Source organism: Carassius auratus, chromosome 26 (assembly GCF_003368295.1).
Source record: "Carassius auratus strain Wakin chromosome 26, ASM336829v1, whole genome shotgun sequence".
Classification (NCBI taxonomy): domain Eukaryota; kingdom Metazoa; phylum Chordata; class Actinopteri; order Cypriniformes; family Cyprinidae; genus Carassius; species Carassius auratus.
In genome coordinates, this window is record NC_039268.1 from 11,694,302 (window position 1) to 11,721,146 (window position 26,845).

Here is a 26,845-nt window from a genome sequence, read left to right on the forward strand (position 1 = left end):
TTCTATTGGAGGAGCGGCCGCACGCGTCACAGCTCACTGCTGCCACCCAGTGACAGGAACTAGCATCAACAGTCGGTTCATTTTCTCCCAAAGCAAAATACTGTAAATGTATTATCAATAATTTCTTGATATTTTTATCTGAAATAACTGTTAGCACAATGACAATAAAAAATGTCTTGAGCACTGTGACTTGATATATCCTTCAATATTAACATGCATAGCCTACAACAAAACGTCCCTTATTAAAACACATTCAACTAAGTATTACTAATTTAAATGTGGATTCTTTTAATATTAGGTGATGATTTTAAATGACAGCAACCACCCAAAAATGAAAATTACCCCATGATTTACTCACCTTCAAGTCATGTGTATATGACTTTCTTCTTTGAGACAAATACAATCAGAAAAAAAGTCCCGGCTCTTCTAAGCTTTATAATAGCAGTGATTGGGATTTTGAAGTCCAATACAGTAAAAAGTGAATCCATCCATCATAAAATGTACTCTATACAGCTCAAGGGGGTTAATAAATGCCTCCTTAAGTGAACCGATGCGTTTGCATAAGAAAAATGTCTGTATTTAAAACTCTATAAACTACGGTATAATCTCTAGCTTCCATTAACCATTGCGCTTGTGTTCATGAGAGAGTGGTGTTCCAGTGGATAATAGGCATAGTGTAAAATCTGGTGAAAATATTCTAGTCTCACGAAAACCTAGTCTCCTCTTGGCTTATAGTGTAATTCTACAACATTTTTCTTTACAAATCTTCATTTTTACTTCTTATTCATAATATCTCACTCTTCTGATATTGTGATATCTTATCTCTCTGATATCCTACTTTTAGATGTTCAGTAAATTCTTATGAATATATAAGAATATAAGTGAAAAAGTTAATTCCCATCAGGCTTGATTTGCCTTGCCCACTTGGGTCCTTTTTGGGGGAGAAGTGGGCAAGGCAAATCAAGCCTGGATGGGAATGAACTTTATTGTCATCATAGTATTATTTTTAAAAGTAATATATTTGTTGTAATTTACAGTGTTATTATTTAATTTTCATGAATTAAATGTACATTTCAGGCTTCTTCATTTTCATGAAAACCTGTGTTAAGGTTCATTTGCATTCATATAGTTGCTTTTATATAAATAAATATGTAAATATTCAAATGTCTATATATGTTATAGATTGTTAAGCCTTTCAGATTAATCTCTTTTGGTGTTCTGCTTACTAAATTTCCTAAATAAATTTGAAATAGAATAATTGATTCAGTATTTTACAGTGTTGACACTTTGAATATATATATAAATATTTGTAAGAATAATATCAAAAGGCATTCATACATTCTGTAAAAGTTTATAAAGCAGGGGTTTCTTAGCCTTATCCTGTTTTGAGGAATTTTGAAGTAAACTACAGTTAAATTAAACAAACAGTTAAATTCCACTAATTAAGAATGACAGAAATTGAAGCTGAGTTGTTGTCTGTTGCTGTAGTATCTATTTAAAAATACAAAGATGTGATTAGATGTGGTAATGACACATCGCTCCAGGATACACTCAACCACTTTTTCACGGTTTGAAATGCAGAATGATACCTGCACAAAAACTGCCCACACCTCCCAACGATCAGGCGCTCTGTGTGTCTACATCCAACGTAATAAAGACCCTATCTAGAATTAACCAATGCAAGGCTGCTGGTCCCGACAAAATACCAGGCCATGAAATGAAAGACTGTTCAGCAGAGCTGACAGATGTCCTAACAGATATCTTCAACACCTCGGTGAGCAAGGCAGTTGTCCCCACATGTCTCGAATCTACAACAATTATACCGGTACAAAAAAAAATCACCTGTGTCCTGTCTAAACAACTACCATCAGCAATGACTCCAATCATGATAAAGAGCTTTGAGAGGTTAGTCAATGCACAACATCAAAACCAGCTTCCTCAACACACTTGATCCTCTACAGTTTACATACTGTCCGAACCGCTCAACAGACGATGCAATTTCCTCCACCCTCCACCTGGCTCTTACCCACCTAAAAAAATAAAGACTCATATGTCAGAATGCTACAACTCAAGCACAGGCGCTCCACAAGGCTGTGTGCTGTTTGTGGATGACACAACTGTAGTAGGTCTCATCAGCAACAGTGATGAATGACACTACAGAGAGGAAGTGGCAAAGCTGGCTGAATGGTGGCACTAACAACCTGTCCCTCAATGTGGAGAAGAGAAAGAAGGTTGTGATGGATTTCAGGAGAAACTCTGTTGACCACCCCCCACCGACCATCGACAGCTCGACTGTGGAGAGAGTCAGCAGCACTAAATTCCTGGGAGTACACATCACAGAGGATCTCAGCTGGAACACCAACACCATGTTACTCTCCAAGAAGGCACAACAGCAGCTACACTTTCTACGCCAGCTGAAAAGAGTAAGCCTCCCTCCACCCATCCTCACCACATTCTACAGAGGAACCAGCGTATCTAAATAGAGAACGCGCTGACCAGCTGCATCACTGTCTGGTACAGGATCTGTAGTGCAGCAGACCGCAATGATCATCGGTGCCTCTCTCCCCTCCATCCTGGACATCTTCCTAACACGATGCTCCAGCAAAGCAAACAGTATCGTGAAGGACCCCACCCATGCCTCCCACAGTCTCTTCCAGCTCCTACCATCAGGAAGATGGTACCGGAGCATCAGAGCCCACTCCACCAGACTGCTCAACAACTTTTCCCCCCAGGCTGTGAGAGCCCTGTACTCAGATCATCACACCCTCCTCTGAAACCCCACACAAACCCCCTACCTCCTGAAACATGGACCATCTCGCCACACACACCCCCAACACCCCCCAACCTTACCACATCACAGAAAAAACTGTCACAGAAAAAAACATTTTGCACAATTTTTTTTTGTGCAGTTAAAATCTATTTTGTGCAATTCTCCTCTATGCGCACTAGACATGTTTCACACCCACTGCTTTATGTACATAATCAGACAAAAGTAGTAATACAAGTAATATGTGTTTACATGCTCATGCTCATGTACAATAGCGGAATGACAGTAAATCTCATCTTGACTTGACTTCTTGCATCTCTCTTCAGTCGAACGTAATTACAGGCATATTCCGTGATTTTAGAAAGTATTTTATAGTCAGTACAGACTATATGCTACATGTGAAATAGCTGCTCTGCACCTGTTCTCAGCAGTAAAAGAAAGATGTGGGAGGTTATTGGCGCGATGATCATAGGCTCACTCTGGCTGCATCATTCCTTATCAATACTCAATACACGCCTACTCAGTACCGCGAGATGATCGCGTGCCGGTAGTGGCCTGCTACTGCAGAACAGCAGCCGCAGCAGCGCGGTCGATGCTGCATTGCAGTGGCACTGGCATGATGTGCGTGAAAGTGGAACAGGTTGCGTAATCAAAAGCACCTCCGTTCCGCAAACTGCGCTTTGTGAAAACCCGAGGCTCAGACGGGAGCGAGTAGGAGGGGTCTGTGGGGTAGAACGGAGTCATTTTGACCCAGCGTGTCGCAGTGAAACGTGAGAGAAGGGAAGGGCACTTTCACAGCAAACACAAGCACTGAACACAGACTACAGTCTTAATGAGGTGATCTGTCAGTTGACAACCACATGATGACAGACTAGCAAAGAAAACATTCAAAGTACACATTGAACTGTTTATTTTATTACACTTTATATATTCACATCTGTAGATTTGATTACAGTTACGTTTAAAAGCCATATAGTCCAAATACCTATATAGCCTTATTTGACTTGCTTAGCTATATAACATTTTACTCATGAAAACTTGGTTAAATTTGTTTGTTTATTTATTTAGACAGTATTTTATGGAGAGATAAAAATAAATATATCCAAAATAACAAAATATTAATAATAATAATACGTCAACCAAATTAAAAAAGGTTTTATCCAATGATCAAATTTCAGACATCATAATTTCTGCCCAAAATATCCATAATATCATCCATAATAACGCTTCCTGCAGTCCATCCTGTTGTCCTCTCACATCAACAACATCCACCAAAATATTTGTTTAGAACAGTTTTGAACTGTTTTCACTTGTAAACAGCGCTTGATCGGTGCAGATTTCTCTCCTGATTTAGACAAATGATTTTCTTTTTATTGAATAATTAAGGATGGAGGACTCATAGCAACAGTTTGATGTTAAAGACGTCTTAATGAATTTGTTCATTATAAACACAAAGCTTTAATAAAACATTAATTGATGGACTGGAGTGGTGTGGATTATCTGGATTATTCTGGTGTTTTTATCAGCTGTTTGGACTCTCATTCTGACGGCACCCATTCACTGCAGAGGATCCATTGGTGAGCAAGTGATGTGGTGCTTAATTTCTTCGAACTGGTTCACATCTTGAAAGTGAAGGCCTGAAGGTGAGTACATTTGAAGAACAATTGAAGGACTGCTGGAACAAATTAGCAAATTAAGTAACAGTATGTGGCAAATAAGTAGGCTGACTAATTTTATTCAGTTAGTCACTCTTGAAATAAGTACAGGTTTAATTTTGACTTCATAACGTTCATTCATTCAGTCTTGCAAAAGTAGCCTATCTCTTTCCTCATCCTGTCCCTCCTTTCTTTACTGTTGCAGTCATAAACTGTTAAAATTGTCCTGACAAGCATAAATGGGGAATGCCATGTATAACTCTTCAGGGACGTGCTAGCAAGTGGAACGGAGATGGCAGAGATGAATATGACCCGTGCAAGGTGTTTACAAGACATTTCAAACACATTTCTCTCTTCCTCCTATTCTTCACCTTTATTTCTTCAGTAATCAGAGTCTCTCCTCTACTCTGCTCTCCCCGCTCTCTCCTCGTTTTGTCCACTCAGCTCTCTGTGCTGAGAGCAAATAAATCAGTGTTTCGCATTTGGCTGCAGTCCAGAAGAGATAAATGCTCACAGAATAAAAAGTTCAGCAGAAACAGTTGGACCATAAAGCATCCTTCCTCTCTCTCTCTCTCTCTCTCTCTCTCTCTCTCTCTCTCTCTCTCTCTCAGTCCTTCAATTTTGATCTACATTCATGATCAATGCAACTGATGATCTCAGCAGGCTTTTCTGTGCAGTGCTTGATTTAAGGACCCACTATATACCTTCTTTGTCAAATTCAGACATGGGAATTTATTTGCGTGATAAAAGAAATAAAATAAAGTAGATGGTTGCATATTTCAAAAAAAAAAAGAGAGAGAGAAGCTGAACTGTGTCTACTGCTGTCCACTGTTTTTGATTTTAGAAACATTGTTAAGAAATACTTTTTTTTTTGGAGCTTGTAACTCTCTCGGTTTGGTAAGTATGCTGTCTCCTCTCAGCAGAGAGAAAACTGAAATACTAAACCTTTTCATGGGTCAGTTGCATCAGTTTTTAACAACACTACAGCAACAGGGAGGTGTTATGACTGCAGGGAGAACCTTTGCGCACTGCAGTGTTGCCCTAAGAGCGAGGGTGTGTTTGAATCATGCAGAGTCATGTGGCGTGTCCTCAGCTAAAAGGTGACTATGTCCCTAAGGTCTAAGTGGATATTTATTCTTTCTGGTGTGAGACAGCTTTTGGCATGAACATATTTTAAAATCAAATGTATTGCCTCTGTGCTTAATTACTTCTACTGCAAGATGCGTTGGATAAAAATAACCTTCTAAATAACACTTCATGTTCTGACATGAACATAAATGGCTGTATTTTTCATAGCTATCTTTTTTTTTCTTTCTCTTTTTTTTTAATGGGAAAGGTGACCTCGTGCATCCAATTTGTAAATGCAGAGCACTTAAAGTAACTGCCAAATGTGCTGACATGACAAACACCATATGAAACATGCATTTTTACATGTTGAAAAATAGTTCATGATCATGTTATTGCGATTGTTTATTTCTGCACACATTAAATTCATTCTCCAAAATTCATTTATTTACCAAAAAAAGTAATTAACCCACAGCTTTTCTCAAAACATTTTTCTATAAGATGTGTCTTATATGCTCGCCAAATAAAATCAGTGATATTGTAAAACTACTGTTTTCTATTTCAGTATATATTTTAATTGAATCCTGCAATGGCAAAATGTAATTTTTTATTTTTTTTTGTATCCATTATTCCAGACTTCCATGTCAGTTGATCATTACGAAATCCATCTGATTTGCTGATTTGGTGCTCAAGTGACATTTCTTATTATAATCATTATTGAAAATAACAACATTTGAGATAGTAAAATGAGTCCTGTTGATGAGTTTATTGCCTCCTTTGTGAATAAAAGTATTATTTCTTTCAAAAGAATTGTTCATTTTGCTACAGGCCATGTTTTAGTATATTGTGGCTGAGTTGTACCTGTAAAGGGAAAGCCCAGTCTGAGCCATAGATTCTGAATCAGCAATTTCTCTTAAGAGAAGCCCAAGTCACGAGGGGCATAGATTCTTCCATCTTTCAGTCTCCAGGTCTGACAGCATCTGTTATAGGAAGCTTCCAACAGCAGTGGAGGGATCATTTGCTAAGCACTGGCAGAGGCGTGTTTCCCACCGGCACCTCCAATCAATTGCTCCTCACTACGGCTGGGGACGTGAGATGTTTTGATGGAAAAAGGCTGCGTGTGATGCACAGGGCTTTCACCGTCTTGCGTTCCGGCTGCAGTTCCCCTGGCCAACGCTCTGACAGGCGCTCGGCGAGCAGGAAGAGACGCCTGGAGATTCTGGGATGCTCATAGCGGGTTAATAATACACATCCTCCACAACTGGCCCACGTCAACTTCCCTATCGGCGCGATAGCCCGTTTCCTTCGCGGACCAAGAGCAGGTATTTACAACCGCTTTTCTTACCGCTGCTAGAGGTGCGCGGGTCACGAGCAGGTGCTGTCCAGCGAAGGTGGTGCTGAAAGAGGCTTGTGGGCTAGATAGAGCCGAGCCTTTGCGGCGGGGGTTCAAGTAAGGCAATGCACCAAGACTACTCAGGTCGGACTATGAACGAAAACACTTTGCATAGATCTTGGTAAGCTTGAGCCATATGACTAAATAGACTGTCCTGAACTGGATTAAGAAAGTCACTGGTCGATAAGTCCAAAGTTACCTTCTGGATCTCTGACCCCCGGGAGTTGATAGGTATTATTTCTATCTAAAATACGCACGGTGGTAATAGACAGTAACGCAAATGAATCAAACTAGCTCTGCACAGTGGGTTTGCTATTGTGACAGCCTGATTGTCGCTTTCAGCAGCAGCTGCACGGAGGGATTTGATTAGGCTATCTGTCATTGTGGAAGACAGAAGTGATATTTACCGTGTCATTTTTGCTCGAAGACCATGCAGCGCTGGAAGAAAATGCATGTGCAAAACTGGTTTCACATTGCATCTTGTAGCTGAAGGACAAAACGTTCCGATCAAGTTGTGCATGTGCATGATTTATTGAACTGCAGTAGGCTATCATCATTTTTGCTATTATTATTACTATTATTTTTATTACTATTATTATATAGGCTATCATTATTAATTATGAAACCATGCTCATTTTGTTTGCAGATCTAAGTGTAAGATCTCTGGTCTCATACATTTGAAGCGCCAAGTACAAGGACAGGAACACTTGAAAAGCCATCATGAATTTCATCCTGAAGGCAGCTATGGGAGGTGAGTGTATATATTCCCGTTGGGAGATCACAAGTAAGAATGAAAGACTGGAGTCAGTGCTGTAGTGCTGCAGCAGTGGTCACGTGCGCGCTCCTTGGAAGTCGTTCGATGTTCAACTTAACGCACCGGAGAAAGAACGTTGTGCTACTGTCTAAAGCGACACTATTTGTCGTTCAGCATCTCCTGCGTGCAGCAGCCCAGAACTGAATGTTGAGCCGTATGAGCAGTAATTATAAAAAATGAATTAGATCAAATGTAGTAAAATTACAATGAACTATGGCATAGTATGGCATATGGATAACAGGATTGCAAATTTTGTTGCAAATTCAGGATCAGGTGCTTTTCTCTTGGGTAACAGAGTTGAGTGGTGAAAGGGATGGTCTGCCCAAAAATGAAAATTCTGTCATTAATTGCTTACCGTCATTTCACGAGTTCACACTTACATATAATTAGCTGAAGTATTATAGTGCATATTTGGCGTGCTGTCCGGGGAAGGGTCTCCGAGCTCGGGAATGGCCCGAACCTAGAGTACCCCCCGTATATGTAAAAGTGTAAAATTAACTCTAGTGGAGGAGATGGGGATGGAGGGGGGATGCTGACAAACCATCAATGGAGACAGGTAGGCTAATTCAGCTGTATTTATACCCTAAGGTTGATTATATTAAGTGGCTCCACCTGTGTTAATTAGGCTAAGTATCTGACGTGCTCCTCCCGAACCTTGTTATGAAACTGCATGTTGTTCCAAAGACCTTCATTCATCTTTGGAACACAAATTAAGATTTTTTTTAATGAGATCCGAGAGCTTTCTGACCCTTCATAAACTTTATTCTGCAATTATGTTACCATGTTACCATCTAACGCCATTATGGAGAGTACCACAGTAATAAATTAAGCTAAATTAGAGATTATTTGTTTGCCATTTTATTATTTGTCATGGCATAGAAATTGTCCATTTCCTGAGTGTCACCAATTTTAAGTAAAGTTACATATTTTGTAACGGGAAAAGACATGTGATAACAGGATTGTATTGCGTAACAGCTAAAAATTCATTTTTTTTTTTTTTACTTTTGTTTGTTAAAATTAGATTCACAACACACCGTTTCACTACAATGAACAATAAACTCAACAGTTTGGCACTTTCTAGTTAGGTTAATTTTATGTAATTTAGTTTACAGTTATAGTTTAACAAACATGTCTAATAAGTCTCACAACACAAAACATATGTCTTTAATATATATTGGAAAAACAAAGTGCACCCTATTTGCAGAACATGCCATGGAATTCTTTAAAATACTATGCAAAAACACATAAGGCATAAACCGTGGTGCATGATTATATTTGTTATAATTTAGGCCAGTGACATCACCACAGAATATTTGTGCAATATTCATATAATAATGGACCATCTCTCATCTTCAGTATGCTGTTATGTGAAAGCTTGTTTGTGTGTGGTCCTATGATGTGGATGCCCAAATGGCAATGCAGTTCAAATATTTGCTTCAGTGCTTTCAGACTCGAGCCAGAGTGTGTTTAAAGTAGAAAAGCTGATGTCACCGCTGGACCGGGGCCACAGAGCAGCTGACTGAAGCAGAGGACAGTGTGAAAAGCACCAGCTGCCCTAACTGTCCCAAAAATAGATACTTCAAAACACAGTACATTAGTGACAGCAAGTCTTCAATCACAGACTCGAAAAAATTAGCAGCTTTGGTTTAACGTTTCAGACAGAGAACCATTTTGATGCCATCTGTTGAGAGGTACAAAAGCGGAAAGGGAGCACATGCAACACCATATGTTAACACTGTAAAGGTAACCAGATTGGTACATTTTTGTTTGTCACCATTTCTGTTGCTGTTGCTCATTTTTTCCATACTCTCCTTGAAGCTAAAATTCAATATGCTCCAAATTAACTCACATGAGTCAAAAACATGGTTTCCATATACATACAACAATATACACTGAAAAATAAACAGGTACTCAAGAGCCTATACAGACACTAAAATATCCATCTGAAAGCTGAATAAATAAATTGACCATTTATGTATGGTTTGTTAGAATAGGACAATATTTTTCTGAGATAAAACTATTTGAAAATCTGAATCTTTGAAATTTAATCTTAAAAAAAAGGAAAAAAAAGAAGAGAAAATCCCCTTTAAAGTTGTCCTAATGAAGTTTTTAGCAATGCATATTACTAATCAAAAAATAAGTTTTGATATACCATATTTTTTGGACTATAAGTCACACCTGAGTATAAGTCGCATCAGTACAAAAATGCGTCATGATGAGGAAAAAAACATATATAAGTCGCACTGGACTATAAGTCGCATTCATTAAGAACCAAGAACCAAGAGAAAACATTACCGTCTACAGTCGCGAGAGGGCGCTCTGCTCAGGAGCACTCAGCAGCATAGAGCGCTCTCTCACGGATGTAGACGGTAATGTTTTCTCTTGGTTTATTTCTCTCGGTTCATGTCAAATTAATTTTGATAAATAAGTCGAACCTGACTATAAGTCGCAGGACTAGCCAAACTATGAAAAAAAGTGCAACTTATATTCCGGAAAATATGGTATTCATGGTAGGAAATGTACAAAACATCTTCATGGAACATGGTCTTTCCTTAATAACCCAATGTATAAAAGAAAAATCGATCATTTTGACCCAAAATGTATTTTTGGCTGTTGCTACAAATATAACTTCTCTACTTGATACTGCTTTTGTGGTCCAGGGTGACATATATTTAAAAAATTATACAATTATTAAAACGTAAAAACATTTATTAATGTACTTTTGAATGCTAACAAAAAATAGCTTAATTAGTAATTAAAGCACTTCCAAAACTATTCATGTTAACATATTCTTAACTTAATATAATAATAATAATCATCACAATTCATAAAGGTCATATATTTGGTCTTTGTTTGTTGTGACTTCTACTATTTACACTTAAAGATAATTTATTAATTCTATGTTCATATTTTTGCAGTTCCCAGTTTCTTTATGAGCGGTCAAATTACTGGAATTCAATAACCCTCTTAACGGATCATTTATTAATCATTTGTTCATGATTTTGTAGTACCTAATCTGAAGTGGGAAATGTTTATAAACGTTTACTAATCATTCTGGGGACTGGACTTTTAGCTGTAAAGGGTGGTTTAAGTTTAGCTAAGTGCTTATTGGGTGGTTTAAGTTTAGCTAAGTGCACATTGTAATTTGGGTTCAAAACTTTTTATTGCATCAAATTAGTGTACTGTATATCATTGAACAGGAAATTCCTTGCCTCATACATTAACAACAGACAAATATATATATTTTTTTATTTTAAGAACTTTAAAAGAACATCCCAATGTAATATAAACAGATTAAACCGTGTTCACTGTACACTTCTGACCTTATAACCAACCTGTAAACCTACCCATAACACCAAACCTTACCCGTATCACATAGCAGCAAAAGTGTTGTACATTAACAAAAACGAATTATCTGTTTAGCATTAATTTTGTCAATGATTTATTAATTAGAGTTATTATAAAGTGTTACCTAATTGGGTCTAGAATGTTGTATTCACTGAAGATCCTTTGAAAGTTTTGTGCCAATTCGTCCACATACAGTGTAACAATGTTTTTGCTGGACATCTTAGCTTTTAACAAAGGCCTGTTCTGCATAGCCACAGGCTTTCAGAGCACTCTTGATCAGTTTGCTCCTTGATATTGCACTTGTTAGTACATTCTTCGCCTTGTGGTGTAATGTTCTGATGATGTTGAGTTTGTGTTTCAGTGGGTGGTGAGAGCCAGACCACACAAATTGAGAAGTAGCACATATCACACAAAGCCAGAATATTGTTGCATATATCCTCCTTTCACATTCCAGACTTTGCTTGGGAGATCTGAATGTGATGTCCTCTGTGTACTGTGGACTTTTGCAAAGTGACGTTCCCTCTGTATATTTTTGGAAGTGTGTTGAGGCATGGTGTGACCAACCCATGAATTATTCCTGTTCCTCCAAGGATGCTCTGTTTAATCCAGTGAACCTGCTGTGGTGAATTTATTATTTACAAGTTAACTTTGTTTTGCCGAGTTGATTGGTGTTTTTTTACTTTTGTTTTGCAGATAAATTGGGATAGTGCTTTTAAGTTTATATAAAACCAATTCAGTTTCAGAACTACCAAAGGCTTGGGAGATTTTTTTTTATTTTATTGTATTTTTTTATTAATACTTTAAATCAGCAAGGATTCATTCATTTGATCAAAGAGAAACCATGCATTACAGTTTCCACAAAAATATTAAGATTTACACAAAAATATACATTGATGAACATGAGAAATGTTTCTTGAATTGGCATATTTGTAATGATTTCTGAAGGATCATGTGACACAGAGGACTGGAGTAATGAGGCTGAAAATTCAGCTTTACATCACAAAAATAAATTACATTTTAAAATACATTTAAATAGAAAATGATTATTTTACTATATAACTTTTTATCATTGACGTTTTTAATAATAATAAAAAAAGTGGTAGGCATGAGAGAAAAAACGTAGCAGTTTTAAATGGTAGTGTATTTGTCATTTTCTTCTATGAAAAGTTTGTATAATTAGGTTTATCATTTTAGCTTCACATCAAATATCAACATATTGTCTAATACACACTATAAGTACTATGCACTTACATCTTCGCTTATTAATTTGGAAATATCTAGGCCTTATCTGTTGAATGAACAGGTAAAATAAATAGTGAAATTGCACATCTTTTTTGTAATTTGCATCCGGTCATCATTTAAAAAACCCAATTTATATAAGCTTTTTGTAATTTATATTCTTTATATGATCTCTTATGTGTTTGCAGGAGGTCCCCCTGATGTTGGTAAAATGTTAGGAGGAGATGAGGATAAAGATCCCGAAGCAGAAAAAGAGAAGGAAGAAGAGAGACAGGAAGCTCTGAGACAGCAAGAGGAGGAGAGGAAGGCCAAACACGCCAAGATGGAAGCAGAGCGGGAAGCCATAAGACAAGGCATCAGAGACAAGGTTAGAGAGACCAATCATCATGGTCAGATCTCTGCTTTTCGGAAAATGATCATTAGCTATCCTCATTGGCTCCCCAAACCTTCTGAAGTCAACTGTAAATATTCTTCTGTAGAACATAAAAGTAGATATTTCGAAGAATGTTAACCAAACCGTCTCTGTTTCCATTGAATTCCATTATATGGACAAAAACTAAAACCCACTGTCTGGAAACAAAACAAAGTATCTTCTATGGACTCTATTCACATTTCCTGTGGACAAAGCCTCAGAAGCTTATGGTTAACAGTGGTGAAAAGAAAAAAAACAACAGATGTAATTCTTGCATTCCCATTTACTCCAATAGGAAAAGAACAAAATCTGTATGTAATTGCATTTCTATATGCTCTTCAAAAGAGAATAAAAAATTCTTAACTGGAAGAGAGAAAGAGGACAAATTGTTGTCACTCCCTCAACTACTGTAAATGCACAGAAACATTAACTAGTTTTCTGTAATCAAACACCAAGTTACTGAAACAAAGTATTGTGTTATAAATGTGCATTACATTTAAATTAAAAATTAAATTAAATTAAATAAAAAATAAAAAAATTAAATGTATGCATTTAGCAGACGCTTTTATTCAAAGCGACTTACAGTGCATTCAGGCTATCAATTTTTACCTATCATGTGTTCCCGGGGAATCGAACAAAGAAACATTTGACTCAAAAGTGCAAAGACAAGCATAAACAGTGTCTTAGTTTCTTCACCTTAAAGGGTTAGTTCACCCAAAAATGAAAACGGTCTCAATTTCTCACCCTCATTTTGTTCCAAAACTCTAAGACCTCTGTTCATCTTCATCTTCAACTATTCATTGTTAAAATAGTCTATGTGACCTCAGTGGTTCAACCTCAACACAAAAGAGTTGTTAAATAAAGTTGTTATTTTTATTGTCTTTGCACACAAAAATTTTTTCTCGTAGCTTTATAAAATTAAGGTTGAACCACTGATGTCACATGGACTATTTAAACAATGTCCTTACTACCTTTCTGGGCCTTGAACGTGGTAGTTGCGTTGCGGTCTATTGAGGGAAAGCTCTCAGATTTCATCAAACTATCTTAATTTGTGTTGTGATGATGAACTAAGGTCTTTGGAACGACATGAGGGTGAGTAATTAATGACAGAATTTTCATTTTTGGGCAAACTAACCATTTAAGCGTTTTTAATTTCATCTTTGTAACTCCCTATGTTTGTGCAACAGTATGGCATTAAGAAGCGCGAGGAGGCCGAAGCAGAGGCGCAGGCGGCGATGGAGCAGGCGAGCGAAGGCAGTCTAACCCGTCCAAAGAAAGCAGTACCATCCGGCTGCGGAGATGACGAGGAGGAGGAAAACATCATGGACACGGTGATGAAGTATCTACCGGGCCCTCTGCAGGACATGCTGAAGAAGTAATTCCCTAAATAATCTCAAGCACACGCAGCTTTAGATATTATTTTAACATGTACTGACTTCGGCGAGAAGAGAGCAACCTAGAGCAAAACACAGACTACACCATTTACCTTTCACACATTTCAAATAGCAAGGAGCTTTAGATATTAGTGACAGATCAATCAATAAAGCAAGAGGGGTTAATTATCAGAATATAAGCCATATTTGATCTTTACAGAGAAACCTGAATCACATCATCTCTTCGACAGTTATTTCTTATTCAATACGTAAAAAGCAATATATATGCATGAATTGTTCAAGTGTCTATTCCACTGTTTTGTATCACCAATCGGTAAGATTTAGCGTTCGATATGAGGAAAAAAGTACTTGGTTGAAGACATTCTAGTCTTGCATGTGTCCATAGTGTTTGTGTGCTCAATGACATCTTGTTTTTGTCGCTGCAGAGATTGCAATCAGATAAAGAAGGCAATAACATTCTCTCATGCTGTAAGCTAAACAACAACTTCTTTGTACGTCTGACACCACGCCATTTAGGTCAATCTGTAGTTTCATCAGTCTGGAACATTTAATGCCTCAATTCAGATTAACAGTCTTGTCGAGACTGCGTTCTTGCACCGTTTTTTGTGCTTTACGACAGATTCTGAATTTACGAAGATTTCTGACTTTAAGATTGAAACTCAGTTTCACAGGGACGCTATGTGTGTTTCAAATGGACTGTAATTTCTCTGGTCTAGAGCCTGTGATCTACAACATTCTCAGCAATAATAACGTATTCTGTTTGCTTGGCTTGCAGTAAAACGAAATAAAATCATAAGAGTGTATGAATGGCTCTGATGATTTAAAACAAATGTCTGTCTTAAGATCTGTTGGGTATATGGTATTGTAATAAACCAATCACACACCTAGTTTTGGTGTTTCAAAAAAAAAAAATTGCAATTAATGGAATCTGCAATATGAAGATGTGTAGTTAACATGATTTATGTTGTGTAATATTATACCTGCAGAGTTTATGAATTGAAGTTTATAGTAAAACTGTACAGAAGTGTGGGTGTTTGGAAATAAATACTTTCATTCAGCTACGGTCCATTAAATTATATATATATATATATATATATATATATATATATATATATATATATATATATATATATATATATATATATATATATATATATATATATATATATAATTATTTTAAATTCATGAAAATTTTTAATAATATGTAAACATCTTACCATTCTTTTGAACGGTAGTGTGTACTTGCATGTTAACAACTGATTTGCATCAGTTGTTAAATCACTGCAGTAAACTAAAAATCTGTTTTTTCACTTTAACCAGTAATATCATAGCATCTAGTATATAGTGAATATTAATAATTTCAATACATTTTAGATTAAACTTCTGAAAAAAGTACATTGCCACAAATGATGTAACACATATAAAGTCTACATATTCTTGGTATTATGCAGCCACTATATAACAAAAAAAATAAAATAAAAAAAAATAAAAAAAGGGTGGCACTGTTGATCATTCTTAAACATTTTAATCTTCTGCATATAAATATTAAAAAAGTATTCCTGATGCAAGGCTATTAATGTGGTTAAAAATAAATAAAAATAAAAACAACATTTCCACACAACTTTTTAGTCTTTATTAACTCAATAAACCACATATAGTAAGGTCTACTAACACTCTATGGCAATGTTTATGGGCCTGCGTCCGAACACAGGACAAGACAATCATCAGTGAATTTTCCCTTTTTGGTTTTGACCAAGATGACGACCCCAAAAGTCCTATAAATGCCCTGTCCTTTAAACAGTAGTAAAATGTTTACATCCATAAAACATACAGACTTTTACTATGTTGGAACAGTGTGAAGAGAGTAAGGTCTGATCACAGACAACATATATCTGAGAAACACACACACACTGCCAAAACACTGCACATGACAGATTGCAAATGATACCCAGTCTCGGGAAAACTGCCAAGAAATGACCAGGGTTCACTTCTTCAAGATGCATCAAAAAGAAATTATATTTAGCAAAATCATTCAGTGCAATTTTAAATGTGCATTCCTGTACAAGAGCTCAACAGAGTGAACATTTCATTCGCAACAACTAAAAATAAATGCATGGAAACTTAAATTAATTTAGGAGCATATCTAAATCATTAAATTTGGGGATGAAAACCTGTACTCACGATAACAACCTAAAATGTTCTCAGGAAGGAATAACTAAAAACATTATTTAACACAGCACAATAATCTGTTTATAACAATTTATAATTATAAAATACCATTTTAAACAAAACTTGTATATATATTTTATTACTGAAATGAGAAATATTAATATTAATATACTTTTATTAATATACTTTTATCCAAAGCAACTTACATATTCAGGCTATATAGTTTTGATTTACCAGTAGCCTATGCGTGTTCCCTGGGAATTGAACCCACAACCTTTTGCACTGCTAACGCAATGCTCTACCACTGAGCCATAGGAACACGATTATTATAATAATTAATTAAATCATTTTCTGATTTTGTTAATATATAATTTCTTTGGATTTTGGAACCTGTAAATGACTTTGTGAGAGCAGGCATAGGCAATAGCACATAGAGTTTTATGAGAAGTTTTCTATTGTGTGTTATTATTCTCACTTAAAAGTAAAAAAGCATTTAATGAGGAAGACTATAGAGAACACATACACATCAATCACAATCATTTAATGATAAGTGGTTATTATAGAGAGAGACCATTAGTATAATATGACAGATATTACTGCTAGTTGTGTAAAATGAAACACAGCTTGACCTAAACATGAAGAAGATAATTTTCCCTCATCAAACATAGAATATAAAATGTATAAATAATTTCATAAATATACTGGAGCGGTGCAAATACACAGAGTTTAGATTTTATACTGTAGTCAGGTGACCAATAAAGGTACTGCCAGTTATTTAAAGGTAAATTTAAGGTAATTTACCAGTTGTTAAACACAGGTCAAAATTATAGCATATCCTAAAAAAAAAACACACACAGTACATGCTTCTACGCGTTGTGTGCGAGAACTGGCCCAGAAAAGGCAAAACCACAGCTACAATCAGTGAAGTTTGAAGTTTGATGTTCTTGGTGTGCATCCAAAAACTGCAAAATGGTTGGCTGGCTGTGAAGATTAATGTCAATTGAAAACAGTGATAAATTGAGCATCATTTTCATCTGTCCTGCTTCCATCAACACAAGTAGGTGATTTTTCCCTGCTAATGTTATGGCAGGTAGTTTACACATTTTTAAAACACTCGGCCATGAGTAACTATGTGTCTGGTAAACAGAGGGTGGTACCTTTGGGTTTCCAGATCTGGGGCTTTGAAAAAAAGCCTTCTGAATTGAATGTTTCCTTTAGATGATTTTGTGAGTAATCTGTGAAAGGGACAGAAATGGTGTGAGGATCTGGGATGAGATGGGGTGTGATGCAGGTCCCAGGCCACAGAGGGTTCCTGATGCTGTTACACGTCTGTCCGACATTTAGGAAAGATAGGTCCTTCTTCAAGCCTTCTCTTTCTTACTGCACACAAAAACAAAAAAAGAGCTGATCAATTTTGAGGACATACAAATGTGAACTGTTTTCATTATAACAGTCTGCAAATACCTTTTAAAAATGCCATTGAAATTTAATTTTTATTTATTTTTTTGTCCTGCCAGCATTTGGTTTTTTAAACGTTTTAATGTTTCTAAATAAATTAAATAAATTAAAAATATTTTAAACCTTTTTTAACAATTTTTTTACATTTAAAAAGACTCTTACAATTTCTCAGACAACCTCTATGCTAGACAATGGGCAATCCTTATTGCATTTGTAGAAAGATACAAACATAAAATTACAATAAAAGAAATAGTTCACTCATTTCAAAGCATAGTTATTATAGGATTCAAAAATGATTTGGACTTAGAATACAAGTCAAATTGACTACTTTTATGTTGCTTTTTGCCCTTATTGTAGCTCATTCATTTTTATTGAAGTTTTCTTTTGCACTGCATAGAAGGAAGTCATATGTCTCAAAAAAGACACCAAATGTAAACATTTTGGATGAACTACTCCTTAAAGAAAAAGGTTGGCATGCACAGCTAGCTGGAGGACATTTTCTATAATATTTTAGTAGAGTTGGCATTAGAATACTGTCTTAATGCAGAAGAAAGTAAAGAATAAACCTTAAAACCTGAAAAAAACATTACACAGCCAAACAAACAAACTGAGAAACAACCAGATGATGGAAAGAGACAGGTTGTGAATTCATTTTGACAGAGAAAAATGCAGTAGCGAAGAAGCGGCAGAAGGTAGCTTGAGGAACAGTACAAAAGTTCAAAACGATCCAGGATTTGAGGGATTGCGAAAAGACAGCAGGTAGTGCCCAGAGGGAGAGAAGGAGGGCAAGACTCTGTTTACTTGGGTTTCGTTGTGAACTTGAACTTTTTACAGAAGGCTCTTTCCAGCTCAGGGACTGACAGAGTGAATGTGATCGCGCCATCTGAGTCCGACCGAACTACACGTGCTGGAAATACATACATGGCATGAAAACAGCAATATACAGTATATACAGTACTCCTTTTAATACGTTTATTCAGTCACACTGCCATAAAATGATCAGAAGTGACAGCTTCCTATTTAATATAAATGCTGTTCTTTTCAACTTTCAGTTCATTAATATTGTAATAATATTAGACAATATTAATTTGAATAGTATTTTTGACCACAATGTTTTTCAAAAATCTCCCACATAACAAACTTTTAAATGGTAGTGTACCCCTTTTTCAGCAAAACTAGCATACAAACACACAGTTATGCATATTTTAACAAATATACGCAATAAACATCAGTAAATGTTAATTCTGAAATACACATACAAATACCAAACTCGACTGCCTTTATCTCAGTGTGTGTGTGTGTGTGTGTGTTTCTTACCCAGATCATTGTTGTTCATCATGGCATTAGATCCACGCAAGCGTGGGCCCTGCTGGGTGAAGTGGTATCCAAACTTTAGCAGAGTAGTGTTCCTCTCCAAAATGTTAGCCATCTCCATCTCAACTTTATTACCTAAAGGCTGGCTCTGTATCCCACATAAACACACAGCTTATAAGAATGGTTCTTTTGCTACTCCTATGATCAGTGCAGATAATGGCTCAGACCTCAAATGACTTTGGTCTATGTACATGTGTGTGTGTGTGTGTGTGTGTGTGTGTGTACCTGATTATCAATCTTTAGCTCCAGCAGTGTAGTGTTACTCTTTAATGATTCCACAAGTGCAAGAATTCCAGCTCCAGTAATGAAGTTTGATTCAACGTTTAGACTCTTCAGAGTGGTGTTCAATTTCAGCATGTCTGCTAGTGCCTGGGAACCAAACAAAATTAAACATTGTTTAATACCTACACTACTGTTCAACATTCAAAACAGCTGTGCTGCTTATTTTTTTGAGAAACCTCAATACATGATTTCAGGATTCTTAGAAAGTTCAAAAAACATTTATTTGAATCCATTTAATGCATTCCTACTGAATAAAACCGTCCATTAAAAAAATTCAAATGTTAGAACAGTAGATGAAGCGTACTCTGTAGAGTAAATCTCAGGAACAACATAGACCCCCCCCCCCAAAAAAAAAATTAAAATGCATTGCAAAAAAATTCTTTAATTTCTTTAAAAAATATTATTAAATTGTTATTAAAATTTAATTAAAATGCTTAATTGTTATAACAAGGTCACAACTCAGATGTAAAAATAGGCTGCATGCTGTATTTTCATTTTGGAAAACATAGCTTATTTAAAAATATATATATTGTATTTGAAATTATTTGAAAAATCTGAATTTTGGGAATGGCTGTGCTTCTTTATGTAACTTACAAAGGCCACAGGATCATTACTTCTGGTGCCAACGATGCTCAGGCGCTCTACAACACTGTTCCCTTTGAGAACTTCAGCATACGCTTTCAAAGTTAGAATTGGAATATTCTACAGATCACCAAAAAAACAGAGGACACATAATGGGGTAAACCATCAAAACATATGAAGACACCATGCAACAGAGAGTATAGTATATATAAATGAGTTAAAGTGGCACCTTGATGTTGTTTAGATTGACCTCAACAAGGTCTGGATCATTTCTCTTGATTCGCTGTAGTGTTTCCTCTACATCTGTGTCATTGGGCTGTTCGTCTGGCACTGGCTTATACTGAGTACACTGGATTACGCCTGTTTATATTATACAACCCTCAATTACAACAAATTATATGGTTCAGTGCCAGATATATAATAAAATACTACATCACATTGTAAAACTCTACACTGTAGACATCAAATCACATCAATCCCAAGCTACACTAACAAATGTATGTGACATTGCATTACATTAATGTAGAGTTTTTTCTTTAAATTCATGCATTCCCTGGGAATTGAACCCATGATTTGGACAATTCTAGTGATGTGCTCTACTGTTCAAGTTATAGGGATGCTTTAAAGAAACTATCACACTAAGATGCATTTATTTTTATAGAATGATAGCTCAAACACACTTCACTAAATCAGCTGGAGACCAGCCGTTTAAACATAATTGCAATAATGGCTCTAAGTATAGAAGGTTTAGCATCATTTGTCTGCAGACGCGTTTGTTCAGGCACATTTAAAGGAATAGTTCATTCAAAAATGAAAATTTGTTTAAAATGTACTCCCCCAATTTAGGCCACCCAAGATTTGGAGAAATTTTGCATTATATAACTTGCTCACCAATAGATCCTATGCAGTGAATGGGTGCCGTCAGAATGAGAGTCCAAACAGCTGATAAAAACATCACAATAATCCAAAAGTAATCCATATGACTTCAGTCCGTCAGTTAACATCTTTTGAAGCAAAAAGCTCATGTTTGTACAAAAATGGATCAAAAATGAAGGCATTTTAACTTAATTCAACTATCACTATACCAGTCCATAAACCATAAAAATGCTTTGTGTAGTCAAAAAGGTCATGCCCTGTTGTACTCTCATGTGGAAATCCACCAACATATTTTCACTTGTAAACAGTGCTTGATCTGAGAATATTTCTCTCCTGATTCAGACAAAACAACCTTTTCCACTGGAAACAGCAGTTTAGATAGAGGACTCGTATTTTTAGCCAAAAGCATAAGATAAAAAAGTTAAAAATGCTTTTCATTAATTGATGGATTGGAGTCATTTGGATTAGCTTGTATAGCTTCATCCAGTGTCGACAGCATTACTATCATATTGTGATGCTTGTATCAGCTGTTTGAACTTTCATTAAGATGGCACCCATCCACTGCAAGGTATCCATTTTTGTCTGGATGAAGAAACAAACTCATCTACATCTTGGATGGCCAGAATGACAGTACATTTTCAGCAGATGTTCTTTTTTCAGGAAACTATTCCTTTAAGTGTAATCTATAATTCGATCAAAAATAATTATTCAAATGTAAAGCATAAAATCAAAGAAACATATTACAGGACAACTGAATGTTCACTTACTGTTCAAGCCCTGTTTGTTGACGATAGTACTGCTGGCCAGAGCTTCGTAATACTGCTGATTACTCATCAGTGTGTGCATGCCCAAAATGGCTTTTCAAATTTAGAAAGAGGGGGAAAAGCATGTCAAAAAAAGCATTTCAAGCATTTTATGTCAGTCAAGTCTTAAAAATGCACAACATATACATATAAATCATCCATAAAATCATGTTTTCCAAGATAACTGATGAAAAAGATCTCAAGGAGAACAGTAATGCCATCAGATGAACTAGTGCAGATTTTTTTTAATTGTACAGCAATAGGGATAGGGAGTCAAGAGGAAAGTGCACTTTATGAGTCTGGAATGTATACTGGATCTGACTGTTGACCCTGGGCCAAAGACAACTGAACTAACCTTATTCCCATATGAAGCTCCAATCTGTCTGGGCATATAAACTGTTCAGACTAAATCAACTCCTTAAATCCTGCTTTCTTAGAAACACGATCCCAAAGAAAAAAAATTACCTCATTTTAAACTAAATCTCTCCTTCACGCTAAATGAGAGCAAGTTAGTGTCTGAGGTTTTTTTTTTTTTAGAGAGCAGGAAAAACTTTGTTCCCCTTTTTTGGTAGCCATGTGTCTTTAGCGCACATGGATGAGTCATCATTGTTATGAAAGAAAAAGAGCTGAAACTCGCACAAGCGGTTTCAAGAATATACATGTGCACGGCTGCACGTCAGTTCACCTAAAAGCAAAAATTAATTATTTACCCTGTTGTTCCAAACCTGAATGGTTTCGTTTTTTTCCCTATTAAAACACAAAACAATTTCGAAGAATGCTGCTGCTCTATGTAGTCTTCCAAAAACAGGAAAGACAGTCAAACAAGTTTGGAAGCAACATGAGGGTAAGTAAATGACAGAATTTTCATTTTTAGTAACCCTGAAATAACACGTAAATCACCATGCAGACATAATATGCTAAAGATGCCATTCAAATAATGAACAAATGTTCGAGTTTTCTGGAAATATTAGAGCAGCATACAAGGTTACAAATAAACCTACTGGAATGATCCGTGGCTTAGAAACCATGGAGCAGGGGAGTGGACAGAGAAAATGAGGAATGAAGATGTAAAAATGAAGTGGAGAAAACTAAAGGACAGACCAGAGAGAGGCACACGGTGAGATACACACACAAGAAGAGGGAATTAGTTCATGAAATTACAGATGGATTCACTCATTTGAATATGCAATAATATGAAAATGAGGATTCAGCACCTTCTGTTCACTAATACATTCATATTTTAAAATAATATTAATAAAGTTGTGTTTTGGAATGCCGTTACATGAATTAAATTGCTAACATTAGTATTGTACCTGCTATATCGCACAATTCTGCGTCAGTAGCACTAGATAGCGCCTCCTCTAGTTCAGGCTCCAGAGTGACATCTTCCAGGATAGGGTCAACAACTTTGGTCTTAGCCACCCACACTTTTCCTACATACGCACATTTACACACATACAGAGATGGAGAGAGAAGGGAAAAAATGTCTTTGTTCATTTTTGCCTGTCCTACATATGAGGCATCATTTCAATATCAAATTTCGTCTCCAAAACAATTTTATAAACATGAGTGCTCTTGTTTAATGAAATGTATATGTAAATAAAACTAAAAAGTTAATATCTCTTTATGTGCATCATTTCCAATGCTATTCATTGGGTTATGCAAAAAATGTCAAATAAAGATTGTTTGTATTTAGTTTTCATAAAAGAGCTACAGTATGTATTTCCCTTAAAAAATGTCAAACGCAAAGCTGGAAATGACAGTGTAGTGGCAATGTTTTAGAACTTTTGACAAAAATTACAATTTCTCATGTGATGTACAGTATATAAATATACACTATTGGACTTTTTAGTTGACAAATTACAAACTAATGAGAGTCTGAAGAGAGTTTATTTCTCTAAAGTTCCAATAGTGCCCATGGTTCTAAATTTAAGTGACTTCTTACCTCTTTTCTCGCCAGTGTAGGGAACAAGATCATCTCGGTCTGGATGCTCTTTGGCCTGTTTCTCAAGATGAGTGAGAAGGTCATCCCTCTGGAACGTTCCGGTCGGAGCTTTCTTGGTCTGATCCCTCTGTCTGAATCCTGCAGGCAACAGTGCGTTCTGAAAACAATATCATTTATGAACATTAGATCTGTTGTCAAAATATCATAACAAAACACACTCAATGTAAACTAATACAATACAGTAAAATATAAAATGGCCATATCTGCTATCCTAAGTTAATATCATTACTGTACATGGTACAGGGGCCTTTTTCCATCAATTTTTCTTTGCAACTATTTGATACAGGCTATATGAGATTGCTGCACTTAACCCGGGTTTTCTCATTTGCACCCACTTACTGAAAACTCCAGCATCACCTTAAAAACAGAGAGCAATGATAACATTCTTCTAAGACAGGGCCTATCAGCCATGAGTAAACGGGGGGATGTGTACGTATGTGCATGTTAAATGCGATGACAGAATCCAGAACACACAACAGCATTTCAGAGAGAACAGAGCTTTACAGGACACCTTAGTATTGTTTATTCTTAGTGCAGATCAAACTGAGCAAATGGAGACTGCAATGGTTTCTAAAGTGACATTTAAAATCGTTAAAGTAGAGATTTCCACTACAAAATTTACAAGCACAGTTTAGTGTTTCGGGAAAGGCTCTGCTTTGGTGGGTACTGTTTATTTTTGTTATACTTGAGCAGATTCACTTTTGTTCCAGCACTAGTATTTATGGTAAACTTCTGCACCTCTGGCTGAACATCTCTGTTTGGGAGAAGAAATTATCTTTTCCCTCCTCACTGTTGCTGGATATTTATCCTACCTCTGTGTCTAAATCTGTCAAGCAGCGCTTCGATGCTGGAGTCAAACCTGATTTCTCTAGAACAAATATAAAACTGTGGTCTGAGTGAGAAAAAGAACACTAACAGTAAAAACACTTCATTCCCTAAAAACACTATACTGCAATACAACAGCGCACACCCCTACCCTAACACAACACAGTCCTCTCAAACTGACTTCACCATGATAGTCTACACTCAGTAATGCCAATGTGATACAACACAGTCCAGACAAAGAAAACCAACAGGAATCAAGTGGTCTTCTCGAACAATAATAGCAATGCTCAACACATAACAAACCAGACTAAGCAGCAACACAGTCGAGTCAAACAAACACCATGATTTGTAATAAAAACCCATTCCAGCCAAACAAACATAATGAAACAGCACAGTGAAACATTGTAGAAAGTGGGTTTCATAAATAAAAATGCCAATGAAACAACAAGACCTAACAAATGATTGTACAAACACACATCCAGTCGAACAAACAACATTATACTTAAAGTCCAGCCAAGCAAACATGACTATGAAACAATCCAGTTACTACATATTAAAGACAAATGGCACATTACACATAAAAACACCGTAAAGGACAAACACTGGGAAACAACACAGTCCAGACAAACAGTCCACATAAACAAACCAGACACAGTAAAAAATACACAGTCCAGACAAACAAACATCGCTACCAAACAACACAGTGCAGACAAAGAATCAGACTTGGTAGCAACACAGACAAACAAACACCACTGTGTAAAATAACACAGTTCATTCAAAACAAAACTAAAATAATAGCCTGGTGAAACTAGTCCCACTACAAAACACAGGACATACAATAGGTCTCCCTTTAGAACATCTTATAAACACCATATTTACAGATCAGGTTTTGGTCAGAAAGTTTTTTTTTTTTTTACTTTTTAAATTGTAAAGTATTCAGAGATGAATGAATTGTGTGAGCACATTTAGGAATCATTTCATTTTATGGAGCTCTTAAAGTCAAATTTTAGATTTGTTTTAAGTTCACTTACATCAGGATCAAGCTCTTCGAGTTCATCCTCTAGTCTCCTGAGCTCTTCTTCACTGAGCTTCTGCAAGAGCTCATCCTCATCCACATCCCGGTACTTATCCATCTCTTTACGGAACATGGCGAAGAAGATAAAATGCAGGAAGGGGACAGAAGAAACTAAAAAAAAAAAAAATTAAAATTAAACAATTTAAAAAAAAGGCGAGAACAGTGGATTTCCCCAGTATTTAAGTGGATTATTCTGGCCAAATTGAAAGCATATGGGTTATGGAAAACAGAATAGTACAGGTGAACTTCATCACATTAACTGCTAACATTTAGCAAGCAGATAATGCACGTTTACATCTATGTCTATGCTTTACCATTTAGAACCTTTTGAATGTCTCTTTCCTAAATATTTTGTTTGAAAACTGGATTTATGCTTGCCTTCTGTAAAATACATGCTAAATATATTTTAAAGAAACATAAACAGTATGATCTTACACATTAGATGAACAGAGTAATTTATTATTATAGGCCTACATCTACACGTAAAGAAAACTTGTCAAACTGACGGCTGGCATCTGTTCTTTACACCATCTCCATTTTCTTTGATGAATCCAATAGACAAGGACATTGACCAGCAAACTCCAACATACTGTATAATGCAAATTGATTATTAACACACTGTCTTGACTTGGAGCCTCTAGTTTATGTTTCCTGAATCAATAAACTAGTTATTATATACACATTTCAAGTTCCTCACACAAAATACTTTTCCACTAGTTAATAAAAGAGCATTCTTGAATAAAAGCGTGTTGATTCTAACTAGGGAAGTCCAAAATACATAACTATTAACATTAGTAAAATAAAGATAAAACAAAGAAAATGTAGATCATACATTCACAACCTCAAGCCCAAATCAATCAAATATAGCTTATTTTCTCAGTCCTGTTAATATACTTATTTGTAGGTTTATGACTATGCAATGATGTGGAAAACAAAGCGTGTTAGGACCGGAGCGTCTATATTTCTCACTTACTTCAGACAGCGCTTATCCCACACTATATATAGCGCATGTGACAGCTGAATACTTTGACCAGATATGGCTTCTTTTCGGAGCCGCTAATTCACACAAATGGGCTGCTGCCTCGAGCAATGTATTCTCAGTTCCAAGGTCCACAGAAGAACAGCGCTCGACACGGCGGAGAAAAGTCTTAACGTTAAAAGCAGTTACTGCTGCAGCCTTCTTTCACAAGTCCAGTAGTCGGTGGCGATCAAAGCGTTTCCACACACCCCGAGTAGCGCAGAACATGGCCCCGCCCACCGCGCGGACCAGCCAACCAAATGACGGCAAATCTCAAGCCCACCAATCAGA

General features: G+C 36.3%; 2 protein-coding genes across 5 annotated transcripts; one reads left to right on the plus strand and one right to left on the minus strand.

The window, feature by feature from the left end:
• Positions 1 to 6,402: 6,402 nt before the first annotated feature.
• On the plus strand, positions 6,403 to 14,890 carry LOC113044324 (complexin-1-like). 3 transcript variants are annotated; one of them, XM_026204223.1, is made up of 4 exons: positions 6,403 to 6,809; positions 7,527 to 7,631; positions 12,470 to 12,648; positions 13,881 to 14,890. In XM_026204223.1, the coding sequence occupies exons 2-4, from the start codon at positions 7,601 to 7,603 to the stop codon at positions 14,070 to 14,072; spliced, it is 402 nt and encodes a 133-aa protein (XP_026060008.1). In that variant the 5' UTR covers positions 6,403 to 6,809; positions 7,527 to 7,600; the 3' UTR covers positions 14,073 to 14,890. The 3 variants fall into 3 exon arrangements, with proteins under 3 accessions (XP_026060008.1, XP_026060009.1, XP_026060010.1); XM_026204224.1 differs by lacking the exon at positions 6,403 to 6,809 and adding an exon at positions 6,834 to 7,111; XM_026204225.1 differs by lacking the exon at positions 6,403 to 6,809 and adding an exon at positions 7,205 to 7,422.
• An 807-nt stretch (positions 14,891 to 15,697) lies between these two features.
• On the minus strand, positions 15,698 to 26,797 carry LOC113044326 (tropomodulin-1-like). 2 transcript variants are annotated; one of them, XM_026204228.1, is made up of 11 exons: positions 26,510 to 26,797; positions 25,493 to 25,647; positions 23,577 to 23,733; positions 22,945 to 23,064; positions 21,596 to 21,685; positions 20,182 to 20,312; positions 19,965 to 20,072; positions 19,314 to 19,457; positions 19,032 to 19,176; positions 18,516 to 18,621; positions 15,698 to 17,636 (listed from the first exon to the last, which is right to left on the minus strand). In XM_026204228.1, exons 2-11 carry the CDS (start codon positions 25,607 to 25,609, stop codon positions 17,618 to 17,620), a joined length of 1,137 nt encoding a protein of 378 aa, XP_026060013.1. In that variant the 5' UTR covers positions 25,610 to 25,647; positions 26,510 to 26,797; the 3' UTR covers positions 15,698 to 17,617. The 2 variants fall into 2 exon arrangements, with proteins under 2 accessions (XP_026060013.1, XP_026060014.1); XM_026204229.1 differs by lacking the exon at positions 18,516 to 18,621 and having other exon boundaries at positions 26,510 to 26,795.
• Positions 26,798 to 26,845: the final 48 nt, after the last annotated feature.